The sequence below is a fragment of the Pipistrellus kuhlii genome, unplaced genomic scaffold (genome assembly GCF_014108245.1).
Source record: "Pipistrellus kuhlii isolate mPipKuh1 unplaced genomic scaffold, mPipKuh1.p scaffold_m20_p_71, whole genome shotgun sequence".
Taxonomy (NCBI): Eukaryota; Metazoa; Chordata; class Mammalia; order Chiroptera; family Vespertilionidae; genus Pipistrellus; species Pipistrellus kuhlii.
The window spans coordinates 1022820-1042621 of record NW_023425575.1 but is presented as its reverse complement, the minus strand read 5'-3'; the positions used below and the strand labels follow the sequence as shown (position 1 = coordinate 1042621).

At 41.7% G+C, this 19802-nt stretch overlaps 2 protein-coding genes across 4 annotated transcripts in view; both read left to right on the top strand.

Annotated features, from left to right (window-relative positions):
- Positions 1-19802, top strand: part of LOC123651687 (zinc finger protein 271-like) — a 49108-nt gene that overhangs the window by 972 nt on the left and 28334 nt on the right. The window contains exons 1-3 of one of the 3 annotated variants that reach the window (XM_045575961.1): positions 10407-10838; positions 12319-12445; positions 18019-19736. In XM_045575961.1, the coding sequence (XP_045431917.1) occupies positions 10806-10838; positions 12319-12445; positions 18019-19736 (1878 nt within the window). In that variant the 5' untranslated portion in view covers positions 10407-10805. Of the gene's footprint in view, positions 1-10406; positions 10839-11656; positions 11824-12318; positions 12446-18018; positions 19737-19802 lie in introns of those variants that run through there. The other 2 variants (XM_045575963.1, XM_045575962.1) reach the window with 2 other exon arrangements.
- On the top strand, positions 331-7217 carry LOC123651696 (zinc finger protein 239-like). The gene is made up of 3 exons (XM_045576003.1): positions 331-441; positions 1456-1502; positions 5738-7217. Exon 3 carries the CDS (start codon positions 5890-5892, stop codon positions 7057-7059), a length of 1170 nt encoding a protein of 389 aa, XP_045431959.1. The 5' UTR covers positions 331-441; positions 1456-1502; positions 5738-5889; the 3' UTR covers positions 7060-7217.

Genomic DNA, 19802 nt, shown 5'->3' with positions numbered 1-19802 from the left:
ATTAGGGCCTGGTATCCTCACTAACCGGGTGCCCTGCAGGAGATGGAGGTGGGGAAGGTGTGTCAAGAGTACAATTATTGGCTATCAGAGAGAAACTCTGGGTTGTTTTCGTTTTGTTTTGTTTTGTTTTTAAATAAACCTTTATTGTTCATATTATTACAAAAGTTCCTCATTTTTTTTCCCCCTCCACCAGGTTCCCACCCCACCCTCTGCCCTTTCCCCAACCCCCATTATCCTCATCCATAGGTGCACAGTTTATGTTCAGTCTCTTTCCGCACACCCCACTCTAGTTTCAATTGTCTTAATTCTGACAGGTTGGCATGACCTTGGAGGACATTGCCCTGTACTTCTCCAGGGAGGAATGGAGCCTCCTGGATGAGGGTCAGAGACAGCTGTACCTGAATGTGATGCTGGAGAACTTTGAACTTGTATCCTCGCTGGGTAAGACCCTCACTCTCACCAGTGACCTGGACTTGGCTTTGTGATTTTTCCAGGCCCCATCCCCCAGGGTGTGCTGTGTCCTCCCATGTAGTCTGTGAAACTGCTTGATTTTCCAGTTTCCTGGGGAGGGTGGGTCTGTTCCCACGGCTCTCTTCTATTGCTGAAGCCCCAATTCTCCCTGCTGGACTACATTCACAGGGAAGGACTTGAGGATAAGTAGTGTTTCAGGAAGCATGAGGGATTCCACTTTTTTCTGTGAGGAAAGCATTTTCTATATTCCATTTGGTTATTTGTACCTATTTTTGTGAAGAAGTGTTTCTACATCCTTATCCTGGTTAATAACTATTTTTTGGTTAAACATTCTTTTGATGACCTTGTGTATTTTATATATTAAAGGCTTATGATGTACAGGAACACATTGTTGCATGTGCAGAATTGCACTTTGCAGATATTGCTCCCCCACACCTGCTTTTCTACAAAGTCCATATTTTTGCAACCTTGGGTTCTGCAGGTTTAGTGCCACCATATTTCTAGCAAGCTCAGATGCTTGTTTCTTGTGCTTAGCACGTAAATATTGTTAATGGAGTTATATAGACTTAGCTTTTGACAGAGTCATTGCATTGTTATTAGCCTGTTCTATGGTATTATTAACATACCCTTATTATTCCCTGGGAATTCCACCTATTTGTGTGAATTTCTTTCCATATTGCAATATTTGCTTTATTATGCGGATCAGAACTGAATTCACAATCTCTCCCACCGATTCTTTCATATAATTTGCAAGTATTTTCTTCTGTTGTTTAGATTTCCTTTCATTTTGTTCATTGCTGTTGTGCTAAGAAGAACCTTTTTATCGTTATTTGTTGCAGTGTGCACTGTTTGTTTTTTCTCTTTTGTCTGGTGGTTGGTGTCACATTTAGAAAATCTGTTGCAAAACAAGTCTCCAAAACTTTTTCTTTAGATTGTCCTGAGGAGTTTTCAGTTTTAGCGCTGACATTCAATTCTGTCATGCAGGTTGAGTTACATTTTATCAGTGGTGGCCAGTATTGTTGTGTTTACATGTAAGTATTGATTTCAACAGCACCATTCATTGAAGAAACTATCTTTCCCTTCTTCTGTGTCTTGCAGCTTTTTCAGAGATTACTTGAAAGGATGTGCCTGGATTTATTTTCTAATTTCTGTTCTGTTCTGTCACTCCCATAACTTTTCTTCCTTTCTTTCTTTCTTTCTTTCTTTCTTTCTTTCTTTCTTTCTTTCTTTCTTTCTTTCTTCTTCCTCCTCCTTCTTCCTTCCTCCTTCCTCCTTCTTCCTTCTTCCTTCTTCTTTTTTAATATATATTTTTATTGATTTTTTACAGAGAGGAAGGGAGAGAGTTAGAAACATCCATGAGAGAGTCATTGATCAGCTGCCTCTTGCACGCCCCCTACTGGGGATGTGCCTGCAACCAAGGTACATGCCCTTGACTGGAATCGAACCCGGGACTCTTCAGTCCTCAGGCCAACACTCTATCCACTGAGCAAAACTGGTTTTGCCTCTTTCTTTCTTTTAACAAAAAATATATTTTATTGATTTTTTTTACAGAGAAGAAGGGAGAGGAATAGAGTTAGAGACATCAATGAGAGAGAAACATTTATCAGCTGCCTCCCGCACACTCCCCACTAGGTATATGCCCTCAACCAAGGTACATGCGCTTGACTGGAATCGAACCCGGGACACTTTACTCTACAAGCTGATGCTCCATCCACTGAGCCAAACCTGTTAGTGCTGCCCATAACTTTTCTGAATTCAGTTGTTTATTATTGTTTTATGTTCATCTAAATAGTGAGAATATTTTTCTATGAATTTTTATTTTCTTAGAGAAAGAGAAAGACAATGAGAAGAGAGGCACAGTGAGAGAGAGACAGACAGACAGAGAGAGAGATATCAATTGGTTGCCTCCCACATGTGGTCCCATTAAGAGAGGTGATTCAACCCGAAACCGACATACCTGCCCCTTTCTGGGAATGTAATCCATGACTTTCAAGTGTACATGTATGCACTCTCAGCACTGAGCAACATGGGCCAGGGCTCTTTATTTCTTGTTTAAATTATTTATTTTGTAACTATACTTTATTGATTTCAGAGAGGAAGGGAAGGAGAGAGAGATAGAAACATGAAGAATGAAAGAGAGACATTAACCAACCTCTTCCTGCACATCCCCCACTGGAGATTGGGCTGGCAAACTGCATGTCCCCTGTCAAGCAATGGATTTATGATCTGAAAGGTCATAGGTCGATGGTCAATCACTGGCCTGTACTGTCCAACCTTTATTTATTTATTTTAGAGACAGGAAGGGAGACAGAGAAAGAGGGAAACATTGATGTGCTGTTTTCCCTATCCAAGCATTCATTGGCTGTCCCCTACATGTGCCCTGATGGGGGATCAAACCCACAACTCTGGTGCATGGGGACCACACACTCAACAAGAGAGCTATGTGGGCAGCCTGTGAATTTGTGTATTAATTTCAAAAGCTCATATTGGATCTTTGCAAATTTCTCTATGAAAGATCATGTCATCTCCTAACATCAACGGCTCTTATGATGCTTTGTAGTTCATAATGTAAAGTGTTGTCTTATCTTTCATTTCTTTTTTCATTTACTTGAGGCTTATTTTTGTTTGTTTTTGTTTTTTGCTTTAGTTCAACCCAAATTTTGCCAGTTTTTGTATTTTTTAGAAAATTACCTGTTAGGGCCGAAACCAGTTTCGCTCAGTGGCTAGAGCATCGGTCTGCGGACTGAAAGGTCCCAGGTTCGATTCTGGTCAAAGGCATGTATGTTGGTTGCAGGCACATCCCCAGTAGGGGGTGTGCAGGAGGCAGCTTGTCGATGTTTCTCTCTCATCGATGTTTCTAACTCTATTCTTCTCCCTTCCTCTCTCTAAAAAATCAATAAAATATATATTTTTTTAAAAGAAAAGTACATGTTAAGTATTCTTTATATTGTCTTATCTCTCTTTTTTTGATGCTTGTTCAAATATTTATTATTACATTAATTTGCCACCTTTGGGTTTACTTTCTTGTTTTGTTTCGAGATTCCTGAGATGAGATGTTAGGTTTTTTTCACATCTTTTATTTATTAATTTATTTTTAAAAGATATTTTATTGATTTTTTACAGAGAGGAAAGGAGAGGGATAGAGAGTTAGAAACATCGATGAGAGAGAATCATCTATTAGCTGCCTCTTGCACACCTTCTAGTGAAGATGTGCCCGCAACCCAGGTACATGCTCTTGAACGGAATGGAACCTGGGACCTTTCAATCCGCAGGCTGATGCTCTATCCACTGAGCCAAACCGGTTTTCGCATCTCTTTTTTTTTTTTTTTTTTTTTTTTTTTTGTAGTCTATCCAGATAAAATTTTATCTTAAAATTACATTTTCTGAATTTTATACTTGACTTTTGATAGGTTGTGTTGTTTTTGTCTTTAGAGATTTTTTGTTTGTTTTTTTAATCCATATATTTTATTGATTTTTTACAAAAGGAAGAGATAGGGATAGAGAGTTAGAAACTTAATGAGAGAGAAACATTGATCAGCTGCCTCTTGCACATCTCTCACCGTGGATGTGCCCACAACCAACACACATGCCCTTGACCAGAATCGAACCCAGGACCGTTCAGTCCGCAGGCTGACGCTCTATCCACTGAGCCAAACCGGTTTCGGCTCTAGAGTTTTTTGAATTCTCTTTTGCATTTGGCTATATTGAAATTATTGGTAATTTATTATTTATTATTTTCAAATATTAGAGGAGGAGACAGAGAGAGAGAGGGAGAGAGAGAGAGAGGAAACATCATTGTAAGGGAGTAAAAGCAATCGGCTGCCTTTTCCTCACTAGGTAACTGGAAGTGGAACCCACATGCTTATATGTGCCTTGGCTGGGAATTGAATCCTTGACCCTTTGGTACGTAGGACAAAGCTCCAATCAGCTAAGCCATAGCTGGGATGGCATTCTGTGGTTTGTAAACACAAAATTTTTGAAGAAGAGGTCACTAGGGTCAATGATGTTAGAAGCACAGTAGCTTGTGGAGGTATTTCTGACCCTTTTTTGTTATTTAACTGTAGGTATCTTCAAATGTCTTTGTTTACCCAGTCTTCTTAAACATTTCTTCTATACAGTTCTCTCTTGTTTTCTGTAATCCTTCTTAATTTCATTTCCTGTGTAATGCTTTGGTCTTGGATAGCTGTCTACTTATACTCACATGTGTGATCCTGCAAGCTTGATGATGTCACTCACATAGGTCTTTGTCCGTGATCTCATTTGTCATTTGTTGTTCTACCACAGTGATGAACATTCAACTGGTCGGTTTTTCTATGAAGATTTGCATCATTTATCATATGCAGTGACTCAAATGGGCTTAAGGGGCAGAAGCATTTCTGCATCACAGAATAAAGAGGACTTCATGAATGGCAGTGGACTCACAGGCAGCCTTGCCTTGGTGAAGGGTCACTGTGGAGGAATTCTCGGCTGACCCTGGTTACATTTATAGATAGAAACTCAGTCTTTTCTTTCCTTTTTTTATTTTTATTTTTTGCTTATTGATTTATTACAAAGAGGAAGGGAGAGGGATAGAGAGGTAGAAACATCAATGAGAGAGAAACATCGAGCAGCTGCCTCCTGCACACTCCCTACTGGGGATGTGCCCGCAACCAATAAACCAGTTTCGGCCCCCCAGAGTTTTCTTTCAGTTGCCCATTTTTCAGCCAATTATGCCTGTTTGTGCTTATTGATACTTTGCCAACTACTGAGTTCTAATAGCAATCATTTCTACTGGGATTCCTAGTAACCTTAACTTTGGACTTTGAACCTCTGCCTCTTTCACAAGTCTCTCTTTACTGCCAACTAACGTTGGCCCATGCCTGCAGCGCTTTGGAGTGCACACATGTTACTAAATTGACGTTGAACATCATGTGCACTAATACAATTAATTTTTATGGCTTTGAGCAGCTTTAAATTATTATACACAGACTCACATGGTCAGCATATAAGTTGCTAAAGGAAGCTGTTTGTGCAGGAACAATGACTAGAACCTTCCTCTCTTCTTTGTATCCCATCTTGTACTTCTGTCTTTCTCTTGGTAAGCTTTTCATTATCTACTGACTTTTGGGGCCACTTATGTATAACAGCAATTTCCTCAGAGTCCACCTCACTTGTCTTAACAATTTGTCTTTGGAATCAGGCCTAGTCATGACAGAAACATTTGTGTTGAAAATACTCCATTTTCATAAGGTCAACATGTACTTCACCTTCCATTCTTTTTGTTCAGGTTGCTGCTGTGGAGCAGAGAATGTGGAGGCACCAACAAAACAGGTTTCAGTAAGAGTGTCTCAGGGAAGGAATCCCAAGGTAGCCTTGTCTTCCCAGAAGAGCCACCCCTGTGAGAGTTGTGGGCTCACCTTGGGAAACATATTCCATGTGATGGAGCTTCAAAGAAACAAACATGGACAGGTACTTTTGAGATGCGGGGCATGTGCAGAACAGTTTTACTTTAGTGTAAAAGTTGACAAAAAGCATGTTCGAGAGAAGACATTCATCAGAGGTATAGACACGATTTCACATGGAAACAGTTGTAATTTTGATGTGTCCCAGAATCGTTTTACAAGGAGCATTGTTTTTCAATGTCATCAGAGAGTTCACACAGGAGAAAAGCCTTATAAGTGCAGTGAATGTGGAAAATCTTTTACCAGCAAAAATTACCTTCATTGTCATCAGAGAGTTCACACAGGAGAAAAACCTTATAAATGCAGTGAATGCGGCAAGTCTTTTGCAAGGAGCATTGTTTTTCAATATCATCAGAGAATTCACACAGGAGAAAAGCCTTATAAGTGCAGTGAATGTTCAAAATCATTTACTGGTAGAACTAGTCTCCAGTATCATCAGAGAGTTCACAGAGGAGAAAAGCCTTTTCAATGCAGTGAATGTGGGAAAACTTTTACCAATAATAACAACCTTCATAGGCATCAGAGAGTTCACAGAGGAGAAAAGCCTTATCAATGCAGTGAATGTGGAAAGTCTTTTACGGGTATCAGTGTCCTCAAATATCATCAGAGAGTTCACACAGGAGAAAAGCCTTATAAGTGCAATGAATGTTCAAAGTCGTTTACTAGTAGAATTGGTCTCCAATATCATCAGAGAGTTCACAGAGGAGAAAAGCCTTATCAATGCAGTGAATGTGGGAAAACTTTTACCAATAACAGCAACCTTCATAGTCATCAGAGAGTTCACACTGGAGAAAATCTTTGTCAATGCATCGAATGTGGAAAGTCTTTTGCGAGTAGCACTAGTCTCAAATATCATCAGAGAGTTCACACAGGAGAAAAGCCTTATCAGTGCAGTGAATGTGGTAAATATTTTGTTCGTAGTACTAGCCTTCATGCTCATCAGAGAGTTCACACCGCAGAGAAGCCTTATAAATGCAGTCATTGTGGGAAATGTTTTAGCTGGAGCAGTAGCCTTCATACTCATCAGAGAGTTCACACTGGAGAAAAGTATCACTGCAATGAATGTGGCAAATCTTTTAGAAGTAGAAATGGTCTTAAATATCATCATGCAGCTCACAGTGGAGAAAGCCGTGATGAGTGCAATTAATGGGTGATATCTCTCCGTCAAATTTGTAAATTACCTCTTCACAAAAGAGTCTTGATGAAAAAAGATTCTTTTTTTTTTTAAAATATATTTTATTGATTTTTTACAGAGAGGAAGGGAGAGAGATAGAGAGCTAGAAACGTCAATGAGAGAGAAACATCGACCAGCTGCCTCTTGCACACCCCCCACTGGGGATGTGCCCGCAACCAACATACATGCCCTTGATCAGAATCGAACCTGGGACCTTTCAGTCCTCAGGCCGATGCTCTATCCACTGAGCCAAACTAGTTTCGGCTATAGTGAGTCTTTTCTGAGATGTATATTTACTTGTCTGTATCTTTGTTAAAAACCTCTGATCTTATGTTCTGCCTAATGTGCTATGAGTTTTGGCAATTTAACAAAAAAACAGTGGAATGACAAACATGGGTGTTGGAATGTCCCTCTATTTGTGCCTTTTTTGATTTAGGGAATAAATATTTTTTTGGATTGGAATAATGTGTTTTAATATTTTATACTTTAAAAATATGTATTATCAGGGATTTTTAAAATATGAAAGATTTATGTGATCTGAAGAGAAACCAGAATATGAGAAAAATTTAAAATATTTTTTTATTGATTTCAGAGAGGAAGGGAGAGGGAGAAATAGAAATAGAAGCATCAATGATGACAGAGAAGCATTGATAGGCTACCTTTTACATGCAGCTACTGGGAATGGAGCCCTGAATCCAGGCCTGTGCACTGACCAGAAATCTAATGGTGGACCTTTTTTTGCTGTGTTGACGCTAAACCACTGAGGCATTTTGATAAATAAAAACCAGTGGGAATTTTTTGTTTTTAAATATTACTATGCACAATGCTGTGAACACTTTTAATTTTAACTGGCACTACTAACATTCTCCATCACCTCTAGAAGAGCAACCTTAGGAAACATTCTCCTGACAAGAACCCTCAATGCCCCAGCGCCAACACACACCTTTGTGTTTAAGGGCTTTTGAGAAAGATCCAGGGCCTTTCTGAAACTGCTGACGCACCTGCAGGGAGGCAGTACTGTGGCCACCAAGGTCTCCGTGTTGGGCCTCTAACCTGGAGCCTCCAGAAGACTCACTACAGCTCCCTGCACCTCAGATGGCTAAATGTGACATGAAGGTAGTGACAAGACTTTGAGAATCAATAAAAGTGACAAACTTAGTACTTGCCTGGGCCAGGGTTCCAGAGTTTGCTTTTTGAGCACTTTCTCTTTTATTTATTTATTTTTTTCATTGGCTCTAGTCACACTTCTTTTAAAAAATATATATTTTATTGATTTTCTTTTTACAGAGAGGAAGGGAGAGGGATAGAGAGCTAGAAACATCAATGAGAGAGGAGCATCAACCAGCTGCCTTCTGCACACCCCCTACTTGGGATGTGCCCGCAACCAATGTACATGTGCTTGACCGGAATCGAACCTGGGACCTCTCAGTCTGCAGGCCCTCACTCTATCCACTGAGCCAAACCATTTCAGCCAACTGTTGCACTTTCTAAAATACAGAGATGTCTTGCCAGATGTATGTCAGTGCATACTTCTATTGCTAAAGGTATTTCACTTGAACCACTTACAAAGCGGTTACAGATGGAATCAATCAAAATCCTCATGTGGACTGGGAAGCTAACTCTGTTGTCTGATTTGTTGAAGAACATCAGGAATACCTGAGTCCCTAAAGGAGACCTTCATTGTTTTCCTTCTCATGAGTTGCCATACAGGGCTCCTTAGTGTTGGCTCCAGAAGACTGAGTATCGCAGAGCTACTGCCACGCTCATGGTCACACTTTCCCTACCGCCAGTGATGGATTTATTGAATGCCTAAGACATGAAGGCAAGAGCTGCCAGTCTTACATCTGTTTGTTTTGTGGAATAAAGAAGGCTTTTCCCTAAGGCTTCTTTAATCTGGGTGTTCTATTTGCTGTGTGGGTTAGCTTATAAGGAGAGCTTTGCAGTTTAAGCATGGTGAACAACGGGAAAGGTATGGTGCAGAAATTGGCACAGTAGTGTTTGCCGAATATACATTGCTGCCCATATTTTCCTCGGAAATACTGTGGACTCTAGTCCTCATGTGAAGGTGTATGCTTGGGGACACAGATCACGTCAAAGAGGGGGTAGCAAAAAAAAAACAACAAAAAAAAAACAAAGGGGGTAGCTGTCACAACCTCAAGGATGTGTTGGAGCAGCATGAATTTTTTCTTTTTTTTAAATATATTTTATTGACTTTTTTACAGAGAGGAAGGAAGAGGGATAGAGAGCTAGTAACATCAATGAGAGAGAAACATCAATCAACTGTCCCCTGTACACCCCCTACTGGAGATTTTCTGCAACCAATGTACATGCCCTTGACTGGAATCAAACCTGGGACCTTTCAGTCCCCAGGCCTAAGCTCTACCCATGTAATGCCCAAGTGTCATAAACCCCAAAAACTATCAGGGAGCTGAATCTGATGCAATTGCAGAAAGCCTGTATTTATTTCAGACTAGTCCAAGTTCAGTTCCACTTACACCAGCGAGGACATGGGGGGAGAGAGAGAAAGAACATCAATGGGTTTTATAGGAGGGTTGGTCCCACTACCTTTGGCTGACCTGATTGGTTGGGTTAGGGCTAGGGTCCAGTTACCAGGAGCTGGCCCAACCCTCCCTGCCCTCTCACCCCGCCCTGCCCTCTCAATCCACTGAGCCAAATCAGTCAGGGCTATGTTAAATTTTTTTATCAAAGTTTATACTGATTTCCATAAGGGCTGTAGCAGTTTGCCTTCCCAGCAGTAGAGTGTAGGGGTTCCCTTTTTTCCACATCCCCCCAAGCACTTGTCCTTTGTTGATTTGCTGATGGCAGTCATTCTGACAGTGGTGGGGTGATACCTAATTGTTGCTTTAACTTACATCTCTCTGATGATCGGTCACTTTGAGCATTTTTTTCACATATCTCTTGATCATCTTCTCTACACTGCAGCCCAGTCAGAGCTGACACTTTGGATGGCATAAGTAGCAGAGTGTTAAGTATAAGTGTCTGTTCGGTGACATTAACTTTGTACAGTGGATTCAGTGGATGCAGGTTAGAGATTTAAACAGGAGTTAGACAATTGAGCAATCTCTGTAAGCTACATTTGGCCTTTGGAGACACCTGCTAAAGGTCCTGAATGAAGAAAACAATGCCCGCCATTCAGGAAGAGCAGGTCTTAAAGAAAGATATGCACAACCTGCAGCTAAAGGAAGCCATCAGGTGCAGGAGAAACAAACTTGCCCCAGACATCACCTCCCCTGAAGGCTCTAGAGGACACTTCCTTTACTTGGTGTGTTCTTGGACTTTCTGCACCTTAAGCCACCCTCATAAGGAATCCTGGCTTTGGAGCTTAGGAACTACATTACCCAGAAGGCCCCGCATGGAATGACAGCAGGGTCAGCCAATGGAATCTCAGAGAAGGCATTTCTGTTTGTCCGCTTACGTAGGGCGGGACCGGTAGTCCTCCCGAGGAGAGGTTCTGTTCTCAGCTTTTTGTCTGAGGCGGCCTGGTTTCCCCTGTCACAGCGTCCTGTGGAGAAGGTGGAGAGTGGTGTTCCCCGCTGCACAGCCTGTGGTCGGAGACTCCCGTGGTGCTCACCGCTCACACGTGGGATTGAAGCTCGGAGTCACCGCCCGGACCCCCGCCAGGGCGGGGACAGGCCCCGCCATTCCTGCCGCGGCTGCCGCTCCCGCCGCCTCCGCCCCCCCGCGGCCCACAGAGCGTGATGGCGGCGCCCGCACTGAGGAGCTTCGCTGAGGTGAGTTCCTGTCCCCCAGGCCCCCCGCCTCCTCACCCCGCACCCCACAGCCCGGTGCGGGCCTGTCCCTCCTGCAGCTCCGTCCGCGGGGAGGACCGTGAGGAAGGCGGAGGGGAGGGAGCAGCGCGGTGGCTTCTGAGGACACAGCCAGTGCGGGGCAGAGTGTCTGACAGAAAACTGGAAAGAATCGCCGAAACCGGTTTGGCTCAGTGGTAGAGCGTCGGTCTGCGGACTGAACGGTCCCAGGTTCGATTCCGGTCAAGGGCATGTACGTTGGTTGTGGGCACATCCCCAGTAGGAGGTGTGCAAGAGGCAGCTGGTCGATGTTTCTCTCTCATCCACATTTCTAGCTCTCTATCTCTCTCCCTTCCTCTCTGTAAAAAATCAATAAAATATATTTTTTAAAAACCCTGAAAGAATCAAGGGACGCTTATGGAGATGGAGTTACATTTATTATTATTATTACGCGTGGAAAATGCGTTTCAAATTCTGAATTCCAACATGGAGGAACTTTTCATACTTACATGTTTTTACCTTCTTTATATCCCAAATATGGGGTGTATCCGTCCTCCTTTGCGTGTTCTTAAGGAGCCCCTATGTGTTGGGGACTTAAGAACTCAACCAAAAAGCCTGGCCTGGTGCCAGCACTGATAATTTCGCCCTGGAAATTACGTCCTGGGAGTAGACTTATTTTCCTTATAATTTAAGCAAGCAAGCAAGCATTTCCAGAAGCCAAATAGCAGGGTTGAAATTTCAAACAGAAGTTTTTATATAAGATGGATGCTTCAAATGGTAAAGGGTGACTAGCCTCTGAGGTTCCCCTGAGGGTGTGGCTGTGAGGATTGGCGGGCAGATCAGAGGCTGCAGGGAGGACAGCACAGCCTCATTGGGGCTTTCCTGGCGGTGAGGTCCCTCAGAGGTCTTGGGTGGTCCCGGATCAGCCTAAAAGACAAGCTTCTCTACATGTCATGTGCCAAGTTCATGGGTGAATCCAGAGAGATCAGTGGTATTGGAACAGAAAGGGGGCAGAGCTGAGCGAGTGAACCTGGTTCTGAAGATGGGAAGAGGATAAACATTACCCAATGTGTGCACACCCAGAGGAAGTATGAGCTGATGGTCCCCTGAACCTGATGTGGGGACTTAAAACTGAAGCGTAAACCCACTCTTGGCTTGTCTTGGAGTCATGATCTAGGAGACTGCAGTGGAATTGCATGGCAGGAAGGCTTTGGCCTGTGAGTCATCCCCAGAGCTTAAATGTTATTGCTCTCTACCCTCCCCTCCTCCAAACCTCCCACTCAACCCAGCTGCTCTGCTGAGGGCAATTCCAGTGAGTAATGGGACTGTGATGAGAGAGCAGCCTGTATTGGCATTCAGGCCTGGTGTCCACACTAACCTGGTTGGTTGAGAGGGGAAGCCGTGTAAGGAGGAGTGAGGGTTCTCAGAGAGACAGCTCTGGTGTCAATTCTCTTACTTCTAACAGGTTGGCGTGACCTTTGAAGACATTGCCCTGTATTTCTCCAGGGAGGAATGGAGCCTCCTGGATGAGGGTCAGAGACAGCTGTACCTGAATGTGATGCTGGAGAACTTTGAACTTGTATCCTCGCTGGGTAAGACCCTCACTGTCACCAGTGACCTGGACTTGGCTTTGCAATTTTTCAGGCCCCATCCCCCAGGGTGTGCTGTGTCCTCCCATGTAGACTGTGGTTCTGCTTGATTTTCCAGTTTCCTGGGTAGTTGCTTTCCTGGGGATGGCTGGTCTGTTTTCACTGCTCCCTTCTATTCCTGAAGTCCCAATTCTCCCAGCTGGTCTTAGTTCACAGAGAAGGACTTATGGTTGGTAGTGTTTCAGGAAGCCTGAGGGATTGCACCTTGATCAGTGAGGAAAGCATTTTCTATATTCCTGTTGGTCATTTGTACATAGTTTTTGAATAATTGTCTCTAAATCCTTGTTCTGATTAGTAAGTATATTTTGGTTAAAGATTCTTTTGCCTACCTTGTATATTTTATATATTGTTATAATCTACAGCAGTGTTTTCCAAACTTTTGACATATGTGTACCCCTTCTATAATTTTCGTAAAACTGAGTACCCCTCGTACTCATGAGAACGTAGAATTAGGTGCAGCTAAGCACGGTGCAGTGCATATCTCCACCAAACCCTTCCTGTACCCATGAGGGTACGCGTACCACATTTTGGAAAACAGTGATCTACAGGAACACATATTGTTGCATGTGCTTAATTGTCCTTTGCAGGTATTGTTCTCCAGCACCCGCTTTTCTACAAAGTCCATGGTTTTGGCAACCCTGGGGAACGCAGGTCTAGTGCCACCATGTTTCTAAGAAACTCAGATGGTTGTTACTAGTGCTTTGCAATAAAGTGTTTTTAATGAAATTCTATAGAGTTTGCTTTTCAGTCATTGCATTGTTATTAGCCTGCAGTATAGTATAAACATACCTTTCTTATTCCGTGGGAACTCCAAATATTTGGGTTAATTTCTGTCTATCTCAGTATTCTCTTTATTGTGCTGATCAAAACTGAATCCACAGCATCTCCAAGCTATTCCGTCATATGATTTGCATGTATTTTCTTCCATCCTCTAGATTTCCTTTCCTTTCATTTTGTTTATTGCATTTGTGCTGGGAAGGTGTTTTTCTTTATTTGTTGCAATCTGGATTATTTGTTTTGTCTATTTTGTCTGGTTTTTGATATCACATTCAGAAAATCATGTCTGAGCCCTAACCAGTTTGGCTCAGTGGATTGAGCCTCAGCCTGTGAACTCAAGGGTCCCAGGTTCAATCCCAGTCAAGGGCATTCTTATTTGTGGGCACATCCCCAGTATGGGGTGTGCAGGAGGCAGCTGACCCAGGTTTCTCTTGCATAGATGTTTCTAACTCACCCTCCTTATCCCTTTATATATATATATATATATATATATATATATATATATATATATATATATATAATTTTATTTTATTTTATTTTATTTTATTTTATTTTATTTTTTTACAGAAAATCTCTTGTCCATAACAAATCTCCAAAACTTTTTCTCTAGTTGTCCTGAGGAGTTTTACGTTTTAGCACTGGCATTTAATGTAGATTGAGTTAAATTTTATCAGCGGTATCCAGTATTCTTGTTTTTTATGGAAGCATTGGTTTTTTTAAAAAAAATATTTTATTGATATTTTACAGAGAGGAGGAAGGTAGAGAGATAGAGAGCTAGAAACGTCGAGAGAGAAACATTGACCAGTTGCCTCCTGCACACCCCCCACTGGGGATGTGCCTGCAACCAATTTACATGCCCTTGACCAGAATCAACCTGGGACCTTTCAGTCCACTGACCAATGTTCTATCCATTGAGCCTAACATGTTTCAGCAAAATTTCTTTTGCTATTTGATTTTATTAATTTCATACATGTCAAGATTCTTTTTTCATTTCCTTGTGAAATGCCATATGAATTTTTTTTTAGGATTGAATTTAATCTGTAGATTGTATTGTGGACTATGGATATTTTCACCATATTTCTTTTCTTTTTTTTTTCTTTTCTTTTTTTAATATTTCTTATTCAGCCGGGACTGGTTTGGCTCAATGGATAGAGCGTCGGCTTGGGGACTGAAAGGTCCCAGGTTCGATTCCGGTCAAGGGCATGTACCTTGGTTGCGGGCATATCCCCAGTGGGGGGTGTGCAAGAGGCAGCTGATCGATGACTCTCTCTCATCGATGTTTCTAACTATCTCTCTCCCTTCCTCTCTGTATAAAATCAATAAAATATATATATATTTTTAATTCTTATTCATCTTTTTTTTTTTTTAAACAGAGAAAAAGGGAGAGGGATAGAGATGTAGAAACATTGATGAGACAGAAACATTGATAGCTGTCTCCTGCACACTCTTTACTGGGGATGTGCCTGTAACCAGTGTAACTGCTCTTGGCCTGAATTGAACCTGAGACCCTTGAGTCTGCGGGTCAATGCTCTATCCACTGACCCAAACCAGTTAAGGCTAAACATATTTCTTTTTTATACATATGCTTTATAAAAATTTTTATTGATTTTTTTATGGAGAGGAAGAAAGAGGGATAGAGAGTTAGAAACATCGATAAGAGAGAATCATCGATTAGCTGTCTCCTGCCCGCCTCCCACTGGGGGAGCATGTGCCCGCAACCAAGGTACATGGCCTTGACCGGGATCAAACCTGGGACCATTGAGTCCATAGGCTGATGCTCTATCCACTGAGATATACTAGAAAAGCCATTCTGTGGTCTTTATTTTTATTATTTTTTAAAAATATATTTTATTGATTTTTTACAGAGAGGAAGAGAGGGAAAGAGAGTTAGAAACATCAATGAGTGAGAATCATCAATCACCTGCCTCTTGCACACCCCCTACTTGGGATGCACCCGCAACCAAGGTACATCCCCTTGACCGGAATCGAAGCTGGGAACTTTCAGTCTGCAGACCGACACTCTATCCATTGAGCTAAACCGGCCTTGGCCCATTCTGTGGTCTTTAAACACAAAAATTTCCAATCTTTTTTCAAGAACAGTCCACTAGGGTCAATGATAGCAGAAGATTAGGGGCTCTTGGAGGTAACTCTGACCCTTGTTTTTGACTGTTCATATTTTCAGATATCTTTATTCACCAAGTCTTTTCTAGTCACCCTTTCTGTAGCATTCTCCTTTATTTGTGTGTGTAATACTGTTTGTCTTCAAGGTACTCTTACTCCCATTTCTTATGTGATTCTTATTCATGGCTACCTGTCTACTTAGAGTGGGGTAGGGAAAGATGCTCATATCTCTGATCCTGCCATCTTCTGGTGTCACACAGATAGGTCTTTTGTCTGTGCTCTCATTTCTCCTTTTGTTCTACCACAGTGTTGGCCATCCATCTTTTCTGTTTTTCTTTGAAGATTTCCGTCATTTATCCCATGCATTGGCTCTAATGGGATTTAGATAGAAACATTTGTGCATCACAGAAGAAACACGACTTTATGAATGACACAGTGGACCCACAGTCAATCTTGCCTTGGTGAAGGGTCATTAGGGAGGAATTCTCGGCTGGCCTTTGTTACATTTATAGCTAGGAACCCAGTGTTGGGTTACAGTCCTCACCCAGTTATGCTTGTTTGTGCTTATGTTGATACTTCGCCTACTTTTCAGTTCTAATAGTGATCATTTCTACTTGGTTTCCCACCTAACGTATAACATTAACCACTCTGCACTTTACACCTCTGCCTCTTTCACAGGTCGCTCTTTACTGCACTCCAATGTTGGTCCATGCCTGCAGCACCTTGGAGTGCACATGTGTTTTATATTGACATTGAACATCCTGTGCTCTGTACAATTAACTTTTTTGTGTGAAATAAATATTGTTCATATTATTATAATTGTTTCTTCTTTCCCTCTCCAAACCCCCCCCCCCACTTGTCCCCACTCCACCCTTTGCCCTTACCCAACCCCACCCCGCTGTCCTCATCCATAGGTATATGATTTTTGTTTAGTCTCTTCCCATACCGCACACAGAGACACCCCTTTCCCCCTGAGAATTATCAATCCTTTCCCATTCTATGCCCCTGATTCTATTATATTCACCAGTTTATTCTGTTCCTCAGATTATTAATTCACTTGACTTTTAGATTCACTTATTGATATGTATTTGTTGTTCATAATTTTTATTTTTACTTTTTTCTTCTTTTTCCTCTTTTTGAAGAACATTTTTTTAGCATTTCCTATAATACTGGTTTGGTGGTGAGGTACTCCTTTAGCTTTTTCTGATCCGTGAAGCTTTTTATCTGCCTTTCAATTCTGAATGATAACTTTGCTGGGTAGAGTAATCTTGGTTGTAGGTTCTTGCTATTCATTACTTAGAATATTTCTTGCCACTCCCCTCTGGCCTGCATATATTCTCTTGAGAAATCTGCTGATAGTCTTATGGGTGCTCCCTTGTAGATAACTAACTGTTTTTCTCTTGCTGCTGGTAAGATTCTCTCTTTGTCTTTTGCTCTTGGAATTTTAATTATGATGTGTCTTGGTGTGGTCCTCTTTACATTGCTTTTATTTGGGGTTCTGTGTGCTTCCTGGCCTTGAAAGTCTATTTCTTTCACCAGATGGGGGAAGTTTTCAGTCATTATTTCTTCAAATAGGTTTTCAGTGTCTTGCTCTGTCTCTTCTTCTGGCACTCCCATAATTCTGATATAGGTTCACTTGAAGTTGTCCCAGAGGCTTTTTACACTATCTTTAACTTTTTGGATTCTCTTCTCTTCTTGCTTCTCTGGAAGAGAGTCCTTTGTTTCTTTGTATTTCAAATCTTTATTTCAGTCAGTGTATGTTTAATTTCTAGTTGGTTTAATTTCTTTTACATACCCTCGAGGATCTCGTTAAATTTATTGGCCTTTTCTAGGAAAGTCTTGAAAAACCTTATAACCGTGGCTTCGAACTGTATATCCAGTCTTTTGTTCTCCTCCATTTCTTTTGTTTGAGATTTCCTTCCTTTTCTTGGCATTTTCACTGCTTATGCAAAAGCAGCTGTGTGGAGCCTAGGCGGGTTTGTAGAATGTATGGGGTGGGGCATCAGGGTGGGACAGAATCTCAGGACTTCACTAGGCTGGGGCTTGGCAAACAGCAATGGCTGCCATCAGCCATCTCTGCCTTTCAGCGTTTCCAAGTCTCCACTCTCCAGTGCAGTAAACAATGATTGCTGTGTGCACTTCTAGGCTTTTCAGCTTTTCAGCGCTTGTGCTCCTTTCTCTTTCAGCCAGCTTTCAGGTGGTTTTGAGTGTTAGACGTATTGTCCTTTAGTTATACTTTTGAAATTGTTGTGCCAGGCGGCAGATTAGTTGCTCACCTATGCCTCTATCTTGGTTTCTCTCCCAATTAACTTTTATATCTTCAACAGATTTAAATAATTCTCAGAGACTCATATGGCCAGCATGTAAGGTACTAATGGAAACTGTGCAAAAACAGAGTAGAGCCTTCCTCTCTTCTTTGTGTCCCATCCTGTGGTTCTGTCCTTTCTCTGTGAGCTTTTCATCATTTACGGACTTGTGAGGCCACATTTTGTATTTCCTCAGAGTATACCTCATTTGTCTTGCAACCAGGCCTAGTTATGACACATAAACATTTGTGGTGAAGATATTCTGTGTTCATAAGATCAACATGTACCTCACCAGTGTTTCCTTTTGTTCAGGTTGCTGCTGTGGAGCAGAGAATATGGAGGCACCCACTAAAGAGAACGTTTCTGTAAGAATGTCACAGGCAGGGAATCCAAAGGTAGCCTTGTCTTCCCAGAAGAACCACCCCTGTGAGGGTTGTGGGTTAGTCTTTGGAAACATTTTTCATTTGACTGAGCTGCAGGGAACAGAATATGAACAGATACTCTTGAGGTGCAGGGCATGCACAAACCGATTTTTCTTCAGTGTAAATGATGAAGAGCAGCATGTGACAGAGAAGACTTCCATTAGCGGTGTGGACAGGATCTCACGTGCAAACAGCTACAATTTCAATGTGTCCCAGAATCATTTCACATGCAGTTTTGTTGGGCACGGTGTCCTTACTGGGTCCAGACATTTCCACCTAAAGGCTACTGTGTCCAGGGACAGTCCAAGTGCTGTTTCAAAGTGTGAGATGATGTTTCAAAGGAGAAGCAATTATTACACCAGAAAAGAATGTGAGGAAGACAGTAGTTGCAATCACAATTTTATTCCGGAAAAGGATGTCCATGCAGAAAGTCAGTGTTTTGTGAGCTCTGAAAGTGGAAAATATTTAACCGACTTTTCTAGCTTTCATGATCAACAGCGAGATCACGCAGAAGAGAGACCTTATCAATGCAGTGAATATGGGAGAGCTTTTAGCTATAGTCACAGCCTAGGTGATCATGAAACTTTGCCCACTGGAGAAAGGCCTTATGTAAGCAGTGAATGTGGATCAGCTTTTGCCAGTAGCAGTGCCCTCCATTATGATCAGAGAGTTCACACAGTGAAACGGGCTTATGAGTACAATGAGTGTGGGAAATACTTTACTGATAGCAGCAACCTTCATTGTCATGAGAGAGGTCACACTGGAGAAAAGCCTTATAAATGTGGTAAATTTGGAAACGCTTCCACTAGAAGCACTAAAGATTATTATCATCCGAGAGTGCACACTGGAGAAAGGCCTTACCACTGCAGTGAATGCGGAAAGTTTTTTATTACTAGCACTGAACTTCATTGTCATCAGAAAGTTCACATTGGAGAAAGGCCCTACCAGTGCAGTGAATTTAGAAAAGCTTTTACAACTAACTCTCACCTACATAATCATGAAAGAGTTCATACTGGAGAAAATCCATATAAATGCATTGAATGTGGAAAGTCTTTTACAAGTAGCCCTGGATATAAATATCATCAGAGAATTCACACAGGAGAAAAGCCTTATCAATGCAGTGAATGTGGGAAATCTTTTGCCACTAGCACTAATCTTCGTAGTCATCAGAGAGTTCATAGAGGAGAAAAGCCTTATAAATGCAGTGACTGTGGGAAATCTTTTAAATGGAGGACTCCTCTTCGTCGTCATCAAAGAGTTCACACTGGAGAAAATCCGTATCAATGCATTGAATGTGGAAAGTCTTTTACAACTAGCAATGGTTACCAGTATCATCAGAGAGTTCACACAGGAGAAAAGCCTTATCAATGCAGTGAATGTGGCAAAAGTTTCACCTCTAATACTAACCTTTGTAAACATCAGAGAGTTCATACGGGAGAAAAGCCTTATCAGTGCAGTGAGTGTGAGAAATCTTTTACCACTCGGAGTCACCTTCGTAGTCATGGGAGAGTACATACAGGAGAAAAGCCTTATAAATGCAGTGAATGTGGGAAATCTTTTACATGGAGGAGTGGTCTCCAATATCATCAGAGAGTTCACACTGGAGAAAGCCATTATGAGTGCAATTAATGTGAGGAATATATCAATAGCAGGCACATTTCTAAATTCACTCTC